Here is an 18,326-nt window from a genome sequence, read left to right as displayed (position 1 = left end):
ATAGTGCTATCTATGGTCACAAATTGTGATTCATTTTGGTTTATAAATTATTATTGCGATATACAGATGGCAATCGTTTCTATAATGTACATCGATGGTTGCTCAAGTAAAACTGACTTCTTCTTACTCACTCATTTGTGTTCTTTTTTTTGTGGTGAGCTACAGTGTCATTGGCACTTTCATTCATATTAAATTCTAATCTTTTTGATTCAGCTAATCTGGAGCATGACTGAGCGATTTTTGTTACTGTTTTATAATCTACAGTTCCTAGAATATTGTCCATATATAATCATTGTCATCTTCTAAAACTCCAGACCATCCGCGGACCGCAGTGGAGACGTTGCGCCGGGCCTCGAATTTGGCGCACGGCTCACTCTCCACTGCGGACAGCGCTTCATACTTGAACATCCCCGCGGTCACGTGCGCATATCCCGTGGAACTGCGCGTCTCATCCGCGCGCAGCGCTTAGGATCAACAGCAAAGCTGTGCCACGCAATCTTGTATCATGTCTCTCTGGATTGGGTTTTCTGGCCTTTAGGTGGTATTTAGTGTATTTGTGCATCACAAATTTATACTCATTTTCATGATAATTTTCGACTTCAAAGTTGCACTTCATATACGTTTCATGCTATACTTATAGCGCATTTTGTAGGCTTAAACAGAAAGACCTGATGTATTTACTAGGTTTCGCTGCTTGTATGATGCAATTTTGACTTGCAAAATATCTCCAAAAATGTCCTATAGGCCGAAACGTCACAATTAGCAAGGATAAAGAGCTGTGATGAGGTGTTCATTTGTTTAATGCTATCGTATGTGTATGTGAAGTTGAAAGTTGAAACAGTGCTCTTGCTTACATTTAGATGAAAAGTTTCACTAATTAGTACTAGATTTTGCTGGGAAAAAAACAGAACAGTATATTATACACCTCGGCAGAATAGTCTACTGTATACTAATCAATGCTAATATAGTAATGAGGACATAAAATACAGGAAATTTGTTCGGTAAAATAGAAAAACAAGGGTGAGGCCTTAGTTGCGGTATTCGTATACCTGGTAGTGGGATGGCTGTTATCGTGAACAATGTATTCTCATGAACACATTATAATGTATACATGTTCATGCTATTGCAGATTTTTCCCGATTATTATCTTCTTAATTTGCCAATGAATCTAATACATTGGATATCCATTAAGCTGTGAAATGCAGTACAAACTTAGTTATCCCGAGGTTGAACTATTTTTCATACGCACTTGGGTTTGACTTGAGTATGCTGACTGAAAGCGCTGCTTAATTAATTGCTGTTTTATATCAACGTGTGGAGGTAATTTATGTTGAAGTCACAATGTGATGCCTCTCCTCCTTCCAACCAATAATCTTGTGCACCCATGCGATTGAACTAGATACACACACAGCTGTATTCTTTTCTCATACAGGCCTATATGTGAACATTGAAGCAGGCTTGCCGATATTCCTCAAGCAATTAAAAGAGGCTGGGAAGAGTCTCTTTGTGATTACCAATAGCCACTACGATTTTGTGTAAGTGTCATCGTTGTAACGCAGTCAATGTGACGGAGGTTTTATTTACTGTACTCGCTGTACTGTCACTGTTGTCTCACCGGGTTCATCAAGTCGGCTAACGAGAGTGAGATGTGAGCATTTGAAACGTTGTCAGTTACTTGGTTTGGCAATTGTGTGGTATCATGTTCGTCTGTTTTCTGTACTGCTCAAGAGCCATTCACAATTATCAATGTTATTACAAGCATATACCGGACATAATACCATTGCATTATTCCGACATACAACATGTAAAAAAATATGATTTTTAGAGAAGAACGTGTCAATTTACATTTATTTGTAATCTTCTAAATGTTTACAGCTGCCGTTAACTCCAACTTTTCAGCTTGTGATTTGTGCCCTTTTTATAATGTTAACACTTGTGAAAGACCTCTTAGTTTTGCTTTTTTGGTTGTTCTAGGGATGCTGGAATGAGGTTTCAACTAGGTGATAATTGGCTAGACTACTTTGACACAGTCATAACACAAGCAAGAAAACCACATTTTTTTATTGAGAACAATAGGTAATTGTATCCCCCGCGACGAAGTCGGCGGGGATACTATGGTTTCATGTCTAAGGCGAGAGCCATGCCGAGGCGAGCCGAGGATTGACACTTTGTGTCCTCCAATCACAGCCTACGCCACACCTTCCTTATAAATTTTTATAGGTGGGGACCCATCACAGTACGAAATTTCTGATCTCAGGAACTAGGGCATTCTGCTAGGCTAGAACGGTTTCCTACGATAGAGTTTGGCACAAAAACGAAAATAACACGCTGTTTAGCGCACTGCGCTACGTACTTTTGTTGCATTTTCGCATCTCCGTAATCAGAATAAGCCCCGCCTTCTTCGTTGATTGGCATGAATGGGCGTCACTGACTTGACCAGTTTCTATACCGACTGTGTTTACTTTTCGTAAATAATGAAATGCCCGGCCGATGCTAGACTGGTACCCGTTCGCCACCTTCACTCCGGCATGTATCCTTCGCTACACAGACGCTGTTAGTGTAGCGTGTGGAACTGTCGACCGGGTACCAGTCTAGGCCGATGCCAAACTGCATGCAGTGCACCTTCGTACACTCGTAGATTGAGCCCATGACCGAGAGCGCCATCTGTCGTAGAGTTTGGGCCGATGCAATGCATTTTCTGCGTTTTCTGCGTGATTATTATTTTGTGCAGGCACTCATTTTGGAAATCCTCCAACACTTTTACTTCTTCCATTAAGTCCATGTTTCACTGTTATTTAGGAAGGAAGGTAAAACTGTGCATTCGTATAATTTCACTCTTGCTTCTATAGTATGATTTCCATAATTTTGCTTTTCTGCCCATGATAATATTTCCCTCATCATGAACCTGCATTTTTAGCTCACCTTGACATCGTCAAGCTGAGCTATTGCCATGGGTCGTCGTTCGTCGTCCGTCCGTCCGTCTGTCCGTCCGTCCGTCCGTCAACATTTCGCTACGGTCAACGATAACTCAGGAACCGTTTGACCCACATGTTTGAAATTGGGTTTAGTTGTTACTGCTATGCTCCCATATTAACACGTTCAACGCGAAACACGAGTATACTCGTTCGAACCTGCAAAACGCACGGCCGCGAAACACAAATATACTCGTGGCAAAAAAAATAAAATAAATAAAAATAAAAATTTGGAACGTTTACTATGTTCTCCTATAGATGGCATGGGCTGTACGCTTACAAATTCAACAGCGTCACTGTATAAACCCCAGTAGTAGATGACATAATTTATACAATACTTTACTCAAACTGCATGCAGTGCCCCTTCGCACACTCAATATACCACTGCCACAATGCTAGCACTATTTTTAAAGTGGGCGGAGCTCGGGGGAAATCCAGCGAATGGAGATTCGTAAACAGCGTATGATTTGAAAGAAGTAAATGAGTGATTTAAAAGTGGTAGAATTGAGCCAGAGCGAGAGCGCCATCTGTCGTGGAGTTTGTACTTTACTGTTGTTTAGAACGTTATTTTTGGAGTTTTTGGGACTGAGGTAATGTTTTTCGTTCACCGGGCCAAAGGGTGTTTGACCGCCGGTTGTTGTAAAGTTGTTTTGATGTCTGAGAGTTATATTTGATTTGATTGAACACGGGTGATTAATTACGGTTGTTGTTTTGATGTCTGAGAGTAAGTTTATATCTATATTATACTAGCCACTAATTATAAATAATTTTATAGCTAGTTAAACCTGCCAAAAACATTTTGTGTAATCAGTGACTAAGCGGCTCTGGCAAAACGCTGAAAAGTCTCAGCACAGGGCTGCGTAGGCTGCATGTTTGTTAACGCAATGCAGCGTTCAACGCGCGTTAAACGCTTCCTATTTTGAAAGCACGCCAGGTCGACGTACTTTCAAGCCACCCTTGGCGAAATTTTTTGGGCACAAAAATTGTGGAATTGCCATCTTGCTACAGTTTCAAGGGTCAACGGATTTTGGCTCATTTCGGGATGTGTAAATGGAATAAGGGCTAGGGTTTGATTTAAAAAAAATGTGCAAATACGGTAGGGTTTTGGCAATTATTAGCATATTATACTAGACACAACACACGTCCTGTAGGTGTCACACTTTGTCTGGATTCATTTACAAGATTTTTCATTGACTAATATCTTTATATTGCAAAAATTTGTATTTCCTCTCCACGCTAGTCGATAAAATATGTCTTATATTAGAGTAAAGTTTTAAAAAATGTCGCGAACGCGAGCATAACCTATTATTCAAACGCACATCGCTACAAAGCGGCGTATAGAAGCTCCGTCTACGGTCACAAATCGTGATTCATTTGCGTTTATAAATTATTATTGCGATATACAGATGGCAATCGTTTCTATAATGTACATCGCATGCGACCTTGCCTCAATTAAAACTGACTTGCTTCTGTACTCACTCATTTGTGTTCCTTTTGTGGTGAGCAGAAGCTACAGTGTCATTGGGACACTTTCATTCAGTCGACTCTTATAAATCGTTATATAACCTCCATATATCACTTAATTAAATCCCCTAGGTTATGGAATATTTGGCTGCATTTTTTTTATTACTTGGTTGCCTATTAAGATATCCTTCTACTATCTTTTCTTTGTTGGTGGAATTTATAACCATTGTTTTGTTTTTGTTTTAGCTCACCTGACATCCGTCGAAGCTGAGTATTGCCATGCGTCGTCTGTTCCGTCCGTCCGTCTGTTTTGTCGTCCGTCCTTCAACATTTTGTATCGATCAATGATAACTCAGGAACCGTTTGCGGCCACATTTTGAAATTGGTATAGTTGCTTACTGCCTATGCTCCCATATTAAACGTTCACCTATGTTTGAAGCCACTCCAGTCGTACGTACCTTTCAAGCACAGGCAATTTTTTTTGGCAAAAAATGTGGAATTGCCCATTTGTGTCAAGTTCAGTTTTCAACGGATTTTGCCTCATTTTTGCGTATTGAATGAATAAAGGCCTAGGGGTTTTGATATTTTAAAAAATAATTATAACAAATTAGGTACGGCGTTTGCAATTTATATTTAGCATATTATATAGACACAAACAGTCTGTGGGTGGTCACACCTGCGTCTGCTGTCGTTTTGTTTTACAGATTGATGACAATATCTTTAAATGCAAAATCTGGTATTTCCTCTCCACCCTGCCCGGATAAACACGTCTCATATTAGACGTAAAGTTTCAACGACATGTCGGAACGCTATCATAACCTATTTATTTTAAACGCCATCGCTACACAGAGGTATAGTGCCATCTATAGGTCCACAAATTGTGATTCATTTTTGGTTTTATAATTATATGCGAATACAGAATGGGCAAATCGTTTCTATAATGCCTACATCGATGGGTTGCTCATAGTAAAACTGACTCTCTCTTTACTCACTCATTTGTGTTCTTTTTTTTTGTGGTGAGCTACATGTCGTCATTGGCACTTTCATTCATAATTAAATTTTTCTAATTATTTTGATCAAGCTAATTGCGAGATGACACTTGAGCGATTTTGTTGCTTGGCTGTTTTATAATTCTGACAATTCTAAGAATATTGTCCATATATAATCAATTGTCATCATTCTAAAACTCCAAGACCATCCGCTGACGGCGATGGAGACGCTGCGCCGCGGTCTCGAATTTGGGCGCGACCGGCTCACTCTCCACTGCGGACAGCGGCTTCATACTGAACATCTCGCGGCAGTGCCTTTCAGATTTGAAAAAGTACCAGGAGACTACTAATGACTCACCCTAGAACAACACTATAATAGGGCGGTCTTTTCCACGCTCCATAATTCACACCCTTAAGAGGCATGCATAGGAGAGTCCATTTAAAAAATTCCACACCCCTAAGAAGGCATGATGGAGGAGCTCACTAAAATATATTTACACCCTTAAAGGTCTGCCATTTGTTTAAGATACGACGAAGCGGTGCTATGAAAGCTGATTCTCATTTGGCTACTAAACAAGAGTTGGGCTAGAATAGAACTCCAGATCAGGGCCTCAGACGAATCCATGTGCAACTCTCATGGACAGGCGCGAACTTAGTCATGGCACGCGTGACGCGGCGGCTTTCTTTGATGGTACACGCAGCATCGTACTCGACTACGCCCGTACATATATACCGGGCCTCGTAGCACCGCGCCGCGCGATACACAACCACACCACACTTGCAGCGTCAAATAACGCATCTACACGGCGCCAACGCTCTGACAGTTCTTCAAACAGGTGAAACTAAGCCCGTGTCTAATATTGAAACAAGCCTAAACTATATACAATGTATTAAATGAAGGTACTGGTTAGTAGGTTGGACTGTTCTTAAAAATGGAAAAATTTGTACATATTTTTAAACTCCCCTAAAAATTTTCTCTCAACGGATTAGACGGTTCAAAAAATCGACCGCCTGAGGGACTGTGAAATCCGCGGTATTTCGGCGGTTTGAGTGGGTCCAACTCCTGCCTAAGATTGGGGAGATTTCTTCTATATCCGCTGTTACAAAATCAGAGAGCCGCGTATTTCAAAACATATACACAGACTTTTTAGCGGCCGATTTCTGACCACTCTTTATGAAGGGCGATTGATGGGCGCACCATGGCACAAAATTTATGTCCGTCGCCGGGCGGCATAAAAGGGTGGACTCGCGAAATCCAATCGCGGTTTATCGAGAGCGCTGATCTGCGGCCCCTTAAAATGAAAAAAGCCTGCCCGCGGCCTATCTTGGCCTGCTCATTATATGACATCGTGGCCTAATCCAGTGGGGAACCTCTGCGGGTGTCACCTCATACTGACGGCGCCGCCAGCCCAGGTTCAGAAGACATCAAACAGCAAAGCTGTAGCCACGCAATCTTGTCAATCCGAATGGTCTCAATATCTGTGAAATTGGCCGCCCGTTTGTTTCTTCGCGGACCTTTAGGCCCAGTTATAGTACATGCTGGGTAATCTAAATACAGAGGTGACCTGTATTTGTGTCCTAGTCAACATAACAATTGTAATATATTTTCATGAATAATTACGTGTCTTCGACTTCGAAGAATTGCGTGCATTTCCTCATACTCCCGTCCGGCTCGGGGTGGTGCGGTGTGTGGTGGGCGGGCTGCCCGTGCGGCGCGTACCTGGCGTCCGCGCGGGGCCGGCGCGGGCCCGGTGTCCTGTGGTGGCCGGTTTGGCGCATAAACGCTTTATTACTTATAGGCGCATTTTGTAGGCTTAAACGAAAGACCTGATGTATTTACTAGGTTTCCGCTGCTTGTATGAATGCAATTTTGACTTGCAAAATATCTCCAAAAATGTCCTATAGGCCGGGAAAGGTCACATTAGCAAGGATAAAGAGCTGTGATGAGTTGTTCATTTGTTAGATGCCATAATCGTAATGTGTATGTGAAGTTGAAAGTTGCAAACTAGTGCTCTTGCTTACATTACGATTGAAAAGTTTCACTAATTAGTATCAGATTTTGCTGCTGCGGAAAAAACAGTAACAGTATATTACTACACCTCGGGCAGAAATAGTTACTGTATACTAATCAATGCTAATATAGTAATGATGACATAAAATACAGGAAATTTGTTCGTAAAATAGAAAAACAAGGGTGAGCCTTAGTTGCCGCGTATTCGTATACCTGGTAGCTGGGATGGCTGTTATTCGTGAACCATGTATCTCCTTATGAAACACATTTATAATGTATTACATTTCAATGCTATTGCAGATTTTTCCGATTATTATCTTCTTAATTTGCCAATGAATCTAATACATTGAGATATCCATTAAGCTGTGAAATGCCTACGTACAAACTTAGTTATCCAAGAGGTGAACTAATTGTTCATACGCACTTGGGGTTTGACTTGAGTATGCTGACTGAAAGCCGCTGCTTAATTAATTGCCTGTTTTATATCAACGTGTGGAGGTAATTTATGTTGAAGTCACAATGTGATGCCTCTCCTCCTCCAACCATAATCTTGTGCACCCATTGCGATTGAACTAGATACACACACAGCTGTATTCTTTCTCGTGCAGGCCTATATGTGAACATTGAAGCAGGCTTGCCGATATTCCTCAAGCAATTAAAAGAGGCTGGGAAGAGTCTCTTTGTGATACCAATAGCCACTACGATTTTGTTGTAAGTGTCATCGTTGTAACGCAGTCAATGTGACGGAGATTTTATTTACTGTACTCGCTGTACTGTCACTGTTGTCTCACCGGGTTCATCAAGTCGGCCTAACGAGAGTGAGATGTGAGCATTTGAAACGTTGTCAGTTACCTGGTTGCAATTGGTTGGTATCATGTTCGTCTGTTTTCTGTACTGCTCAACGAGCCATTCACAATTATCAATGTTATTACAGGCATATACCGGACATAATACCATTGCATTATTCCGACATACAAACATGTTAAAAAAAAATGATTTTTAGAGAAGAACGCTTCAATTACAGTTATTTGTAATCTTCTAAATGTTTACAGCTGCCGTTAACTCCAACTTTTCAGCTTGTGATTTTGTGCCCTTTTTATAATGTTAACACTTGGTGAAAGACCTCTTAGTTTTGCTTTTTTGGTTGTTCTAGGGATGCTGGAATGAGGTTTCACATTCATGACGTGATAATTGGCTAGACTACTTTGACACAGTCATAACACAAGCAAGGAAAACCACATTTTTTTATTGAGAACAATAGGTAATTGTATCCCCCGGACGAAGTCGGCGGGATACTATGGTTTCATGTCTCCCCATCGTCGCCGCCGCCGCCGCTCCGGTCTGCGCAGAGAATTTTCCTTCCGCTCTATAACTCGACCCCTAATTGACTAGCGCTACCAAACTTGGTATACTTACACATCTTGGAAGAAGGTGAGCAGCCGTACAAACCAGGTCACTGCGACCTTTATTTTACTTTACCTTGATCTTGATCATATTTCTCTTCCGCTCTCTAACTCGGCCCCTAATTGACCTAGCGCTACCAAACTTGGTATACTTACACATCTTGGGGAGAAGGTAAGCAGCGTACCAAAACCAGGTCACTGCGACCTTTAGTTGACCTTTACCTTGACCTTGATTATATTTCCCTTTGTGTCGCGTACCAAAACTAGGTCGCTGCGGCTTTTATTTGACCTTGACATTGACCTTGACCTTGATCATATTTTCTTTCCGCTCTATAACTTGGCCCCTAATTGACCTAGCACGACCAAACTTGGTATACTTGCACATCTTGGGGAGAAGGTGTGTCGCGTACCGAAACCAGGTCACTGCAACCTTTATTTGACATTGACCTTGACTTTGACCTTTATCATATTTCCCTTCCGCTCTATAACTCGGCCCCTAATTGACCTAGCGCGACCAAACTTCGTATACTTACCCATCTTGGGGAGAACACGGGAGATACATATGTAGTTGGCGACAACTGCCCTTTCTAGTTATTAATAAGTTATTGGTATTGGCAATTGCGTTGTGATATTATCGTTTTTGTGGTGTAATACTATCTCTCTCTCTCTTTCTCTTTAGTGGTAATTGCATGATTTGTCATTGCTTACATATATATAGCTCCTGATTCCACTACATCAGGAGATCAGTCATTTTATGACTGTTAATTCCATTGCTTGATATATTTATAATAAACTTGTTCCTAGTTTGGTGTGGTTGAATAGGACATAAGTATTTGTGTTGTTGTGTGTATACTACTATGGGTGGATGATGAGGAAATTACAATGCTGGTGTATTTGATGTTGAACCTTTAGGCCATTCAGGGTGTACGATAGAGATAAGTCTGCAAAAGGATGGGGTGCTGTTACCAAGCTTGTCAATGGAAATATTTATTGTGAGGTAAGACATATCTTATGACAAATGTCAACATGAATAATGTCAGATTAATGACAGTCACTGTCTGTTTTTTAAGAGGAGTTTTTTTATGTTTATGAATATTTGATTGAGCTGTTATACTTTTTTAACACTACCTCATTAAATTGTTAAATTATTAGTTTATTATATTGTAAAACTTTGATTGTTGTGTGTAACAATCTCAGAGCTGGTAGTACACCATCTGGTGCTGCCATCTGGAGTAGGGAATTGGCATCATGGCGGCTTAGTATGTTATACAGTTATACAGTTAAACAGTTATATATCGTTCTACATCCGTGCTGGATAATACAACCACGTACTGAAACATTGTGTACTTTGTAAATGTCTGCGTGGTGCATTGTACTAATATGACATTTATATTTAGGGAAACATAGACCAGTTTAAGTACCTGACAGGCTGGCAAGGAGAGTCTGTGCTCTACTTTGGAGACCACGTTTACAGTGATCTTGCTGTACGTATAGATGAAGATATCATATTAATAGTTTTACCTACAACACATGGTCTTTCTGTATCTTAGTTTCCATTTTCAGTCCTTCCTGGCCTCTTTCTCCGTACCTTGCTCATTTGCTCGCTCTTCCAATCCCTTTCTCTTCTTCTTTCTTCCATCCTCTTTCTTATCTATTTTTATTCCCATATACAGACCCAATAACTGTTTCTTCCTGCTTTATTTGGGGGTGTGCGTGTAGGTGTCTGTGCGCCTATGCACGTGTGTCCGTGTGCATATGTGTCTATACATACATCCTTCTACATTATACTGCAGTCATTGTTATTGATATGATTTACGTAATTGCTGCTTTTAAATGTAGGATCCTGCAGTGAAACATGGCTGGAGAACTGGTGCTATCATACCTGAACTGGAGGTATGAACACCCCTCCGTTTATGTACTGAATAAATGTTAGCTAGCATCGTAATCCAATGCTTCCTAATAATTTGTGGCTGTGGCCCAAATTTTAATCGTGTGGCTACCTCGATGACACTTGATGTTGCCATTGCAGTCTGCGGGCTATCTCGATGTCACTTGAGGTACCCAGTGATAATTGTCCTTGGTGCAGTATAGACTGTTGATCATCAGCAGTGCTGTGCCATTGTTGTACTGAAGCCAGATTTTGTTTGTGTGTCACTGTCAGTCTAGTGAGTGAGACGTTTGTGTACGTTTTGCTCGCAGAATGAAATCCAAGTGATAAATGATCCAGAGCACAACAAAGTAATGGTGTGGATGTATGGCCTGAAGTCTCTCTTGTCCAGCCTGCAAGTAAGTGTGCATTGGTTACTTCACACATTTCCTCGACACTGAGGGCAATTGCTCTACCTACCAGGTTGTCTGCAAAACGTCTAAACATTATTGCTTGTTAATTAATTAGTGTAGAAAAATTTGAAAAGTTGCTTGCATTTAATTTGTGTCGTAAGTGTATGCTATAGTTTGTCGAATTTTTTTTCTAGCACCATAGTGACAGAGGATCGAAAGAAATTCTTCAGGAGTGGTTGACAGAACTTGCTCATCTTAAGTATGTCATTTTATCGTCCAGTTCTATTATTTTTCACGGGCCTAGAGCACAAAGGAAGAGCACCATCATATTTCTTCATACTGTTGTTCCTTTCTTTGTGCTTGAAACACAATGCTTTCTTTTTCGCTCGCAATGCAATCGAAGCAGCTGCCTGACTCTACAAGCTGTTGTTCACCTCTCGTATTTGTAGTCATGTGTGATTTCGGTAACGTCATATCACAGTGCAGCGGTGGCATTCACGAACATCTCACTATCCTTGCGCATGTGTTAGTTCACATCCTCTCCTGAACATCCCGCCACCGCCACTCATACATTCGTTCACATCCTCTCATGAACATCCCATGGTCACCACGTGCGCATTTGTTTACATCCTCACGAACATCCCATGACCACCACGCGCACATTCGTTCATGTCCTCTCATGAACACCCCATGACCACCATGCGCACATTTATTTACATCTTCATAAACATCCCATGACTGCCATTCGCACATGCGTTCACGTCCTCTCATGAACATTCCATGACCGTCACTCACGCGTTCGTTCACATCATCTCGTGAGCATCTCCTGATCCAGCTCTCTTTTCGCGTTTGTCCTGCAGGCAGATGTCAAAGGACCACTTCAACCCGCGCTTCGGCAGCATGTTTCGGACGTTCACGACGCCGTCGTTCTTCGCGAGGCGCCTCGGCCGCTTCGCCGACATCTACACGTCGTCTGTCGTCAACCTGAGCGGTTACTCGTCCGAGCACGTGTTCTATGTGCCGCGCTCGCCACTGCCGCACGAGTTCGCCTACAGCCGCATACACTTCAGCAACCACGACATGCTGCCGCACGACCAGTGGCGGCGGCAGCCAGGCAGCGTGGACAAGGATGTAAAGGGTCCGTGAGTGACCGGGCCATAACCGCTGACAAGCAGCAGCAGCAGCAGCGGCCTGGCAGCGTGGACAAGAACGTGAAGGGTCCGTGAGTGACTGGGGCAGACCACTGACAAGCAGCAGCAGCAGCGGCGGCGGCAGCGGCGGCCTGGCAGCGTGGACAAGGATGTGAAGGGTCCGTGAGTGACTGGGGCAGACCACTGACAAGCAGCAGCAGCAGCGGCGGCGGCGGCCCGGCAGCGTGGACAAGGATGTGAAGGGTCCGTGAGTGACTGGGGCAGACCACTGACAAGCAGCAGCAGCAGCAGCGGCGGCGGCAGCATGGACAAGGACGTGAAGGGTCCGTGAGTGACTGGGGCAGACCGCTGACAAGCAGCAGCAACAGCAGTGGTGGCGGCAGCCTGGGAATGAACAAGGATAAAGAAGGGTCTGCTGGCCCCCAACACAACAAGCGAACGCGAAAGAATGACAGTTGCCCCCAGTCAGGGGTGACAATAGATTTTCGGTGCATTTGCATGTGAGAGTCTGGAGGGCTCACGTGTTGTCAAGTAGGTAGACCTAGCAGACAATCGCAAAAGAACTGCGGCCTTATCGGATCATGGAGTGATAATGGGTTATTTTATCAATGTATTAGCAAAGTTTAAGATAGTATACGAGGTGCTCACGAATCGTCGAGTAGATAGATCTGGTGATCGAATCGGTGGTCGGGAGGCATGATAGGCAACCCCACCATTATACTTGGGTGATGATTTATACTAGCGAATTGGGTGATGATCTCGTGAGTGCAGTTTGTAACAAGGATCGGGCCAATGAATGTGAAGGAACTATGGTCCGGTCAGATTTAGGAGTGAAGGTTATTCTGTCAGTGCATTAGGGAATTAGAGGAAGATCTGAAATACCTGTAAGTCATTCAGGGTGCGGTGTGTGGAGAAGTCCAGTGAGCCAACGTGTATAGATATCAAAGGTTTTATCAGACTGTGAAGTCTCGATAGGATAACTCATTAGTCTGCTGTGAAAAAAATCGTTGATTTGTAGAGCCAGTGAGTCGTTGACCATGCTAATCAGTTTATAGATTCCTTTGTCCCTCAAGCACTTTAGTGGTAGCACTGATGACACAAAGGTGTGAGGCATTGAAGGCACTCACACGATGTGACCAGCAGAGACCAAATCAGCAGCTCGTTTATGGAACCCGAATCTTTTTGTGTGATTAATCGTCTTGGTATATTATGTGTGAGTCGCGGTGCCGGCGGCCGCACATACAGCTTTAGTACGTGCTGCTGGTATTGTAGAAGTTGCAGTAGCGTGGCTACACAGCAAGATTTCACCCGTTATTCTATTACTTTAATTCGTATCTATATCACTCCTACACAAACACAGCGCCATGATCACACAGAATCACACGATCAGTGACACTAGCTGCTGGCCTCACGGTCGTGGCTCTGTGTTTAGTTGTTATTGTGTGAGTTTGTGCTTAATCATGTTTAGCTCAATGTTGTGTTTGCTCATAGGAAAACGCCACAGACGGTCGGACGTGGACCGAATCACATGGAATGTTTTTGTGTATATAACAGATATTTAGTATGATAACGTTATAAATGTCTAGATCTCACGTTACAACTTCAGGGATTTAATAATTAATAGCATCTAGTAATTTTTGATTGTGTATTTCTTTATTTACGTCACGTCTCATTTAGTTAGGCAGAGCTTGTAGTGATTGTAGCATTTCTGTGTCCGTTTGTCCATCTGTTGGTTTAGTGGTGAACGTCTGTAGGGCTTTACTGGGAGTGTTCATATTCGGCGTGTAGTGGCACCTTTGAAATACGCCTCGAGACGAAAACGAGTATATTTTCTACGACCCGTATTCTTTTGTGTGAATTTTATAGTGAATTATTGTGAAAGTTGCGACTTTTTAACATGTATTATATCGTTGGAATAGTAACAAAGCTGTACGTTTCTAGTCGGAAATGCTGTATTATAAAGCATAATTGTAGAGCGACCAGCCAACTCGTATGTGGGTGGTGTCACTAGCGGCAGTCGAGTACTGTTGGGCTGCAGCATTTGTTGCAAAACATGCACGTGCTGATGTATGTATATGTAAAAATATCAGGTTGTTATCACACTTCTAAACATCATTGTTGATCAATTCGAATTTTGTCTTCCATCGTTGTCATGAACGTAGTTAGATGAAATTTCTTCATTTTACGTCAGCTTGTGAATAAAACATGCTACTGAATGACTGACATGTTATATCAGACTATTAGGGCTCCTACTCTGTTAGCAAGTGGTTTTCGAATGGTTTCTTTCTTCTCAGGAATTTATTGGATCTGTTGACATCAGAATATTTATACTACCAAGATACTACTAATGGTTGGTTGAAAAAAAACCATCATTTTTTATTACAGGAAAATGCATGAAACGAATATAAATTGTGAAGAAATTTTTATTTCATTGTAAGCCACTCAGTGGTAGGTTTCCATAACGCAGCTAAAATAACACCAACACTTCACAGAATGTGTTAACTCAACAGCCAACACAGTAGATAACAGATTACGAATTAACGAACTTGAGTAAATTGATAACGCCATAATCTTAAATCTCTCAGGAGACTAAATTTAAACGAACGAATTACACACGTAATGAAAAACTGCGACGTAATAAGACTGGCAACCGGTAAGATTACAGCATCTGTGGATGTCCCTGCATATCTGAAGTGAAGCCAGCATCTAATGTGATCTAAATCCCGCGAGAATTAACATCCAGAGTCATCCCACCATTTGGAGAATCCAAGCATATACAGTGATGCTAAAATCTAGCAAGGACCCAACATTCGTCCAGATCCCAGAATCTTGTGAGGTCCCAGCATCCGGTAAGATTCCAGCTTACGATCAGATTCTAGCATTGGGTGCAATCCAGCATTCGATAAGATATCAACATCGGGCAATATCCAAGCATCCAGCGACATCCCAACATCCTGCCATATCCCAGCATCCTACCATATCCCAGCATCCTGCGACATCCCAGCATCCTGCGATATCCCAACATCCTGCCATATACCAGCATCCGGCGATATCCCAGCATCCGGCGACATCCCAGCATCCTACCATATCCCAGCATCCTACCATATCCCAATATCCTGCCCTATCCCAGCATCCTGCGATATCCCAGCATCCGGCGATATCCTAGCATCCGGCAATATCCCAACATCCTGCCATATTCCAGCATCTGCATATCCCGTGAACATCCCAGCATCCGCCCAGACCTCGGCAGGCGTTGGTGTGATGACGCTGTCATACATACATCGACGTCTTGCGATCGTCAGCCGTGTAGTCGTGCGCTATCGCGTGCAGGTCTTGACACCGCGACCCCGCCTTGCGCACGCGCGTTACGTGATGCTTGTTGAGGTACCACAGGTATACGACGAACAGCACGCCCCCTATGAGGATGGCGACGAACGAGTTGATGAGGAATTGTAGCGGGTAAGGTAACGGAGCGTCGTCGACATAGATCTGAAACTCGTCCTGCAGGCTGCAGTAGCTGAGACCCTGAAAGACCTTCACTTGGAAGTGAAAGAGTCCTGCGGGTGAAAATAAAAACTGGTTGTTGTTCCGCGTCCCTAACGTGACCGTGTAATGAAGCATGTGGAGAACGAGAAAAACGGCGGAAGACAGGGCGAGAGAGATGAAGAGAGAGCGGGAGACAAAGAGAAAGAGAGAAAGGGGGAGACACAGAGAAAGAGCGACCCTCCCCTCCCCAGCGCCAGCACGCCACCACTCTCACCCTCCCGGCGCGCAGCACGCACCCTCCCCCCGTAATTACGCATCCCCCCGCGTATCACGCACCTCCCTTCCCCCACCGCAGCTACGCACCTTCCCCCGCGTAATACGCACCTCGCCCCCACGCCAGCACGCCACCCTCCTTCCCCGCGCCCCCACGCACCCTCCCCTCGCGTAATTACGCACCCTCCCTCCCCCAGCCAGACGCACTATCTCACCTCCGGCGCAGCACGCACCCTGCCCGCGTAATACGCAATCCCCCGGCGTAATACGCACCCTTCCCTTCCCGCACGCAGCACGCCACCCTCCCCCGGTATACGGACCCTCCCTTCGCCCCACGGCCATGCACGCACCCTGCCCCCCGCGTATACAGATCCCCCGCGTACATACGCACCCTCCTTCCCCCACGCAGACACGCACCCTTCCCCTTGGTAATAACGCAACCCTCCTTCGCCCCACGCGCACGGCACCCTGCCACCGCCGTAATACGCTAACCCTCGCTGCCCACGAACACGCCCCTCCCCCTTCTCCGCGCCGCACGCACCCTCCCCTCGCGTAATACGCACCTCCCTCCGCGTAATACGCACCCCTCCCTTCCCCACGCAGCACGCACCTTCCCACAGGCGGTAACTACGCACCGCTCCGCCTCCCCCGCGCAGCACGCACCCTCACCGCGGTAATACGCACCCTCCCCTCCTCCACGCCAGCACGCACCTCCCCCTCCCCCCGCGTAATTACCGCACCATCCCTTGCCCGCCGCGCAGCACGCGCAACCTGCCCCCCTCTCCCGCGTAATACGCCATGCCCCCGCGTAATACGCACCCTCCCCTCCGCCACGCGAGGCCCACAGATCCTCCGCGGATAATAGCAGCGCTCCCCCGGGTCGGATCACGCACCCATTCCCTCCTCACGCAGCACGCCCTTCCCTTTTCGGCGTAATACGCACCCTCCCCTCCCACACGCAGCGTACCCCCTCCCTCCGCCCCGCAGCGCGGCCGGCCCGCGCAGTACGCACCCTCCCCTGCCGCGTAATACGCACCCTGCCCCTCCGCCCACGCAGCACGCCACATCTCACCTCTCGCGCAGCACGCACCCATCCCCCGCGTAATACCCAGTCCCCGGTAATACGCCACCCTCCCTTCCCCAGGAGCACGCACCCTTCCCCCGCGTAATACGCAGCTCCGCTCCCCCACGCAGCAGCACCCTCCCTTCCCCCGCGACGCAGCGCACGTGCTCCCTCCGCGTAATACGCACCTCCTCCCGCGTATACCGACCCTCCCTCCCCACAGCACGCCACGCACCCTTCCCCAGGTAATACCGCTCGCTCCCCTCCCACACGCAGCACGCACCCATCACCCCACCGCTAATACGCACCCTCCCCTCCAGCAGCACGCACCATTCCACCTCCTCGCGCAGCACGCACCTCCCTGCGCGTAATACCGCCACCCTCCCTGCCCTCCACGCCACCACGCAGCTCCTCCCCCCGGCCGTATACGCACCCTCCCTCTTGGCGCGCAGCACCCACCCTCCCCTCCCGCCACCGCAGCACGCACCTTCCCTCCCCGCGCAGCACGGCCCCTTCCCTCCCCCACGCCACACGCACGCTCACACGTCTGCGACGGCTGTAATACGCACGCTCCCACTCCCCGCGGAAGCACGCCACCTCCCCTCCCCCGCGCTGCACGCCACCCTCCCACAGGCGTAATACTGCATGCCTCCCACTCCCCACGCAGCACGCACCCTCCCCCTCTTCCTCGCGCAACACGCACTCCCCCCCCGACGTAAGGCGCAACCCTCTCCCCTTCCCCCTCAGCGACTGACCGTCCCAGCGTTCCCCGCGCAGGCACGCACCCTCCCCCACCGCAGCACGCACGCTTCCGTTTTCCCCGCGCAGCCGCACCCTCCCCACGCAGCACGCATGCCTACCACTCTCCGCGCACGCACCTCGCCCACGCAGCACGCACCCTCCCCCACGCCAGCACGCACCCTCCCACCTCCCCGCCCGCAGCACGCACCTCTCCCCTACGCAGCAGCCACCCTCCCCACGCCAGCACGCACCCTCCCACCTCCCCACGCAGCACGCACCCTCCCCCACGCAGACACGCACCCTCCCCCCGTCAGCACGCACCCTCCAACTCCCCGGCGCAGCACACACCCTCCCACCTCCCCCACGCAGCACGCAACCTCCCACGCGCACGCACCTCCTCCCCGCAGCACGCGCCCTCCACCCGCAGCAAAACGCACCTCCCCACGCAGCCACGCACCGCTTCCACTCCCCGCGCAGCAGCGCACCCGCCCCA

General features: G+C 46.3%; 2 protein-coding genes across 2 annotated transcripts in view; one reads left to right on the top strand and one right to left on the bottom strand.

The window, feature by feature from the left end:
• LOC106809179 (5'-nucleotidase domain-containing protein 3-like) overlaps positions 1-14,500 on the top strand; it is a 27,430-nt gene extending 12,930 nt beyond the window's left edge. The window contains exons 7-14 of the mRNA XM_014812167.1: positions 1,433-1,535; positions 1,975-2,076; positions 9,752-9,836; positions 10,237-10,323; positions 10,679-10,732; positions 11,039-11,125; positions 11,314-11,378; positions 11,980-14,500. Coding sequence (XP_014667653.1) covers positions 1,433-1,535; positions 1,975-2,076; positions 9,752-9,836; positions 10,237-10,323; positions 10,679-10,732; positions 11,039-11,125; positions 11,314-11,378; positions 11,980-12,265 — 869 coding nt within the window. The 3' untranslated portion in view covers positions 12,266-14,500. The remainder of the gene's footprint in view (positions 1-1,432; positions 1,536-1,974; positions 2,077-9,751; positions 9,837-10,236; positions 10,324-10,678; positions 10,733-11,038; positions 11,126-11,313; positions 11,379-11,979) is intronic.
• Positions 14,501-14,677: 177 nt separating this feature from the next.
• The window catches only part of LOC106809181 (cation channel sperm-associated protein subunit beta-like), an 8,256-nt gene continuing 4,607 nt past the window's right edge, over positions 14,678-18,326 (bottom strand). The window contains exon 3 of the mRNA XM_014812171.1: positions 14,678-15,827. Within this exon, the coding sequence (XP_014667657.1) occupies positions 15,541-15,827 (287 nt within the window). The 3' untranslated portion in view covers positions 14,678-15,540. The remainder of the gene's footprint in view (positions 15,828-18,326) is intronic.

The sequence above is a fragment of the Priapulus caudatus genome, unplaced genomic scaffold, assembly GCF_000485595.1.
Source record: "Priapulus caudatus unplaced genomic scaffold, Priapulus_caudatus-5.0.1 Scaffold334, whole genome shotgun sequence".
Lineage (NCBI taxonomy): Eukaryota > Metazoa > Priapulida > Priapulimorpha > Priapulimorphida > Priapulidae > Priapulus > Priapulus caudatus.
The sequence above is the reverse complement of the archived record's forward strand: the minus strand, read 5'-3'. Positions and strand labels throughout refer to the sequence as shown.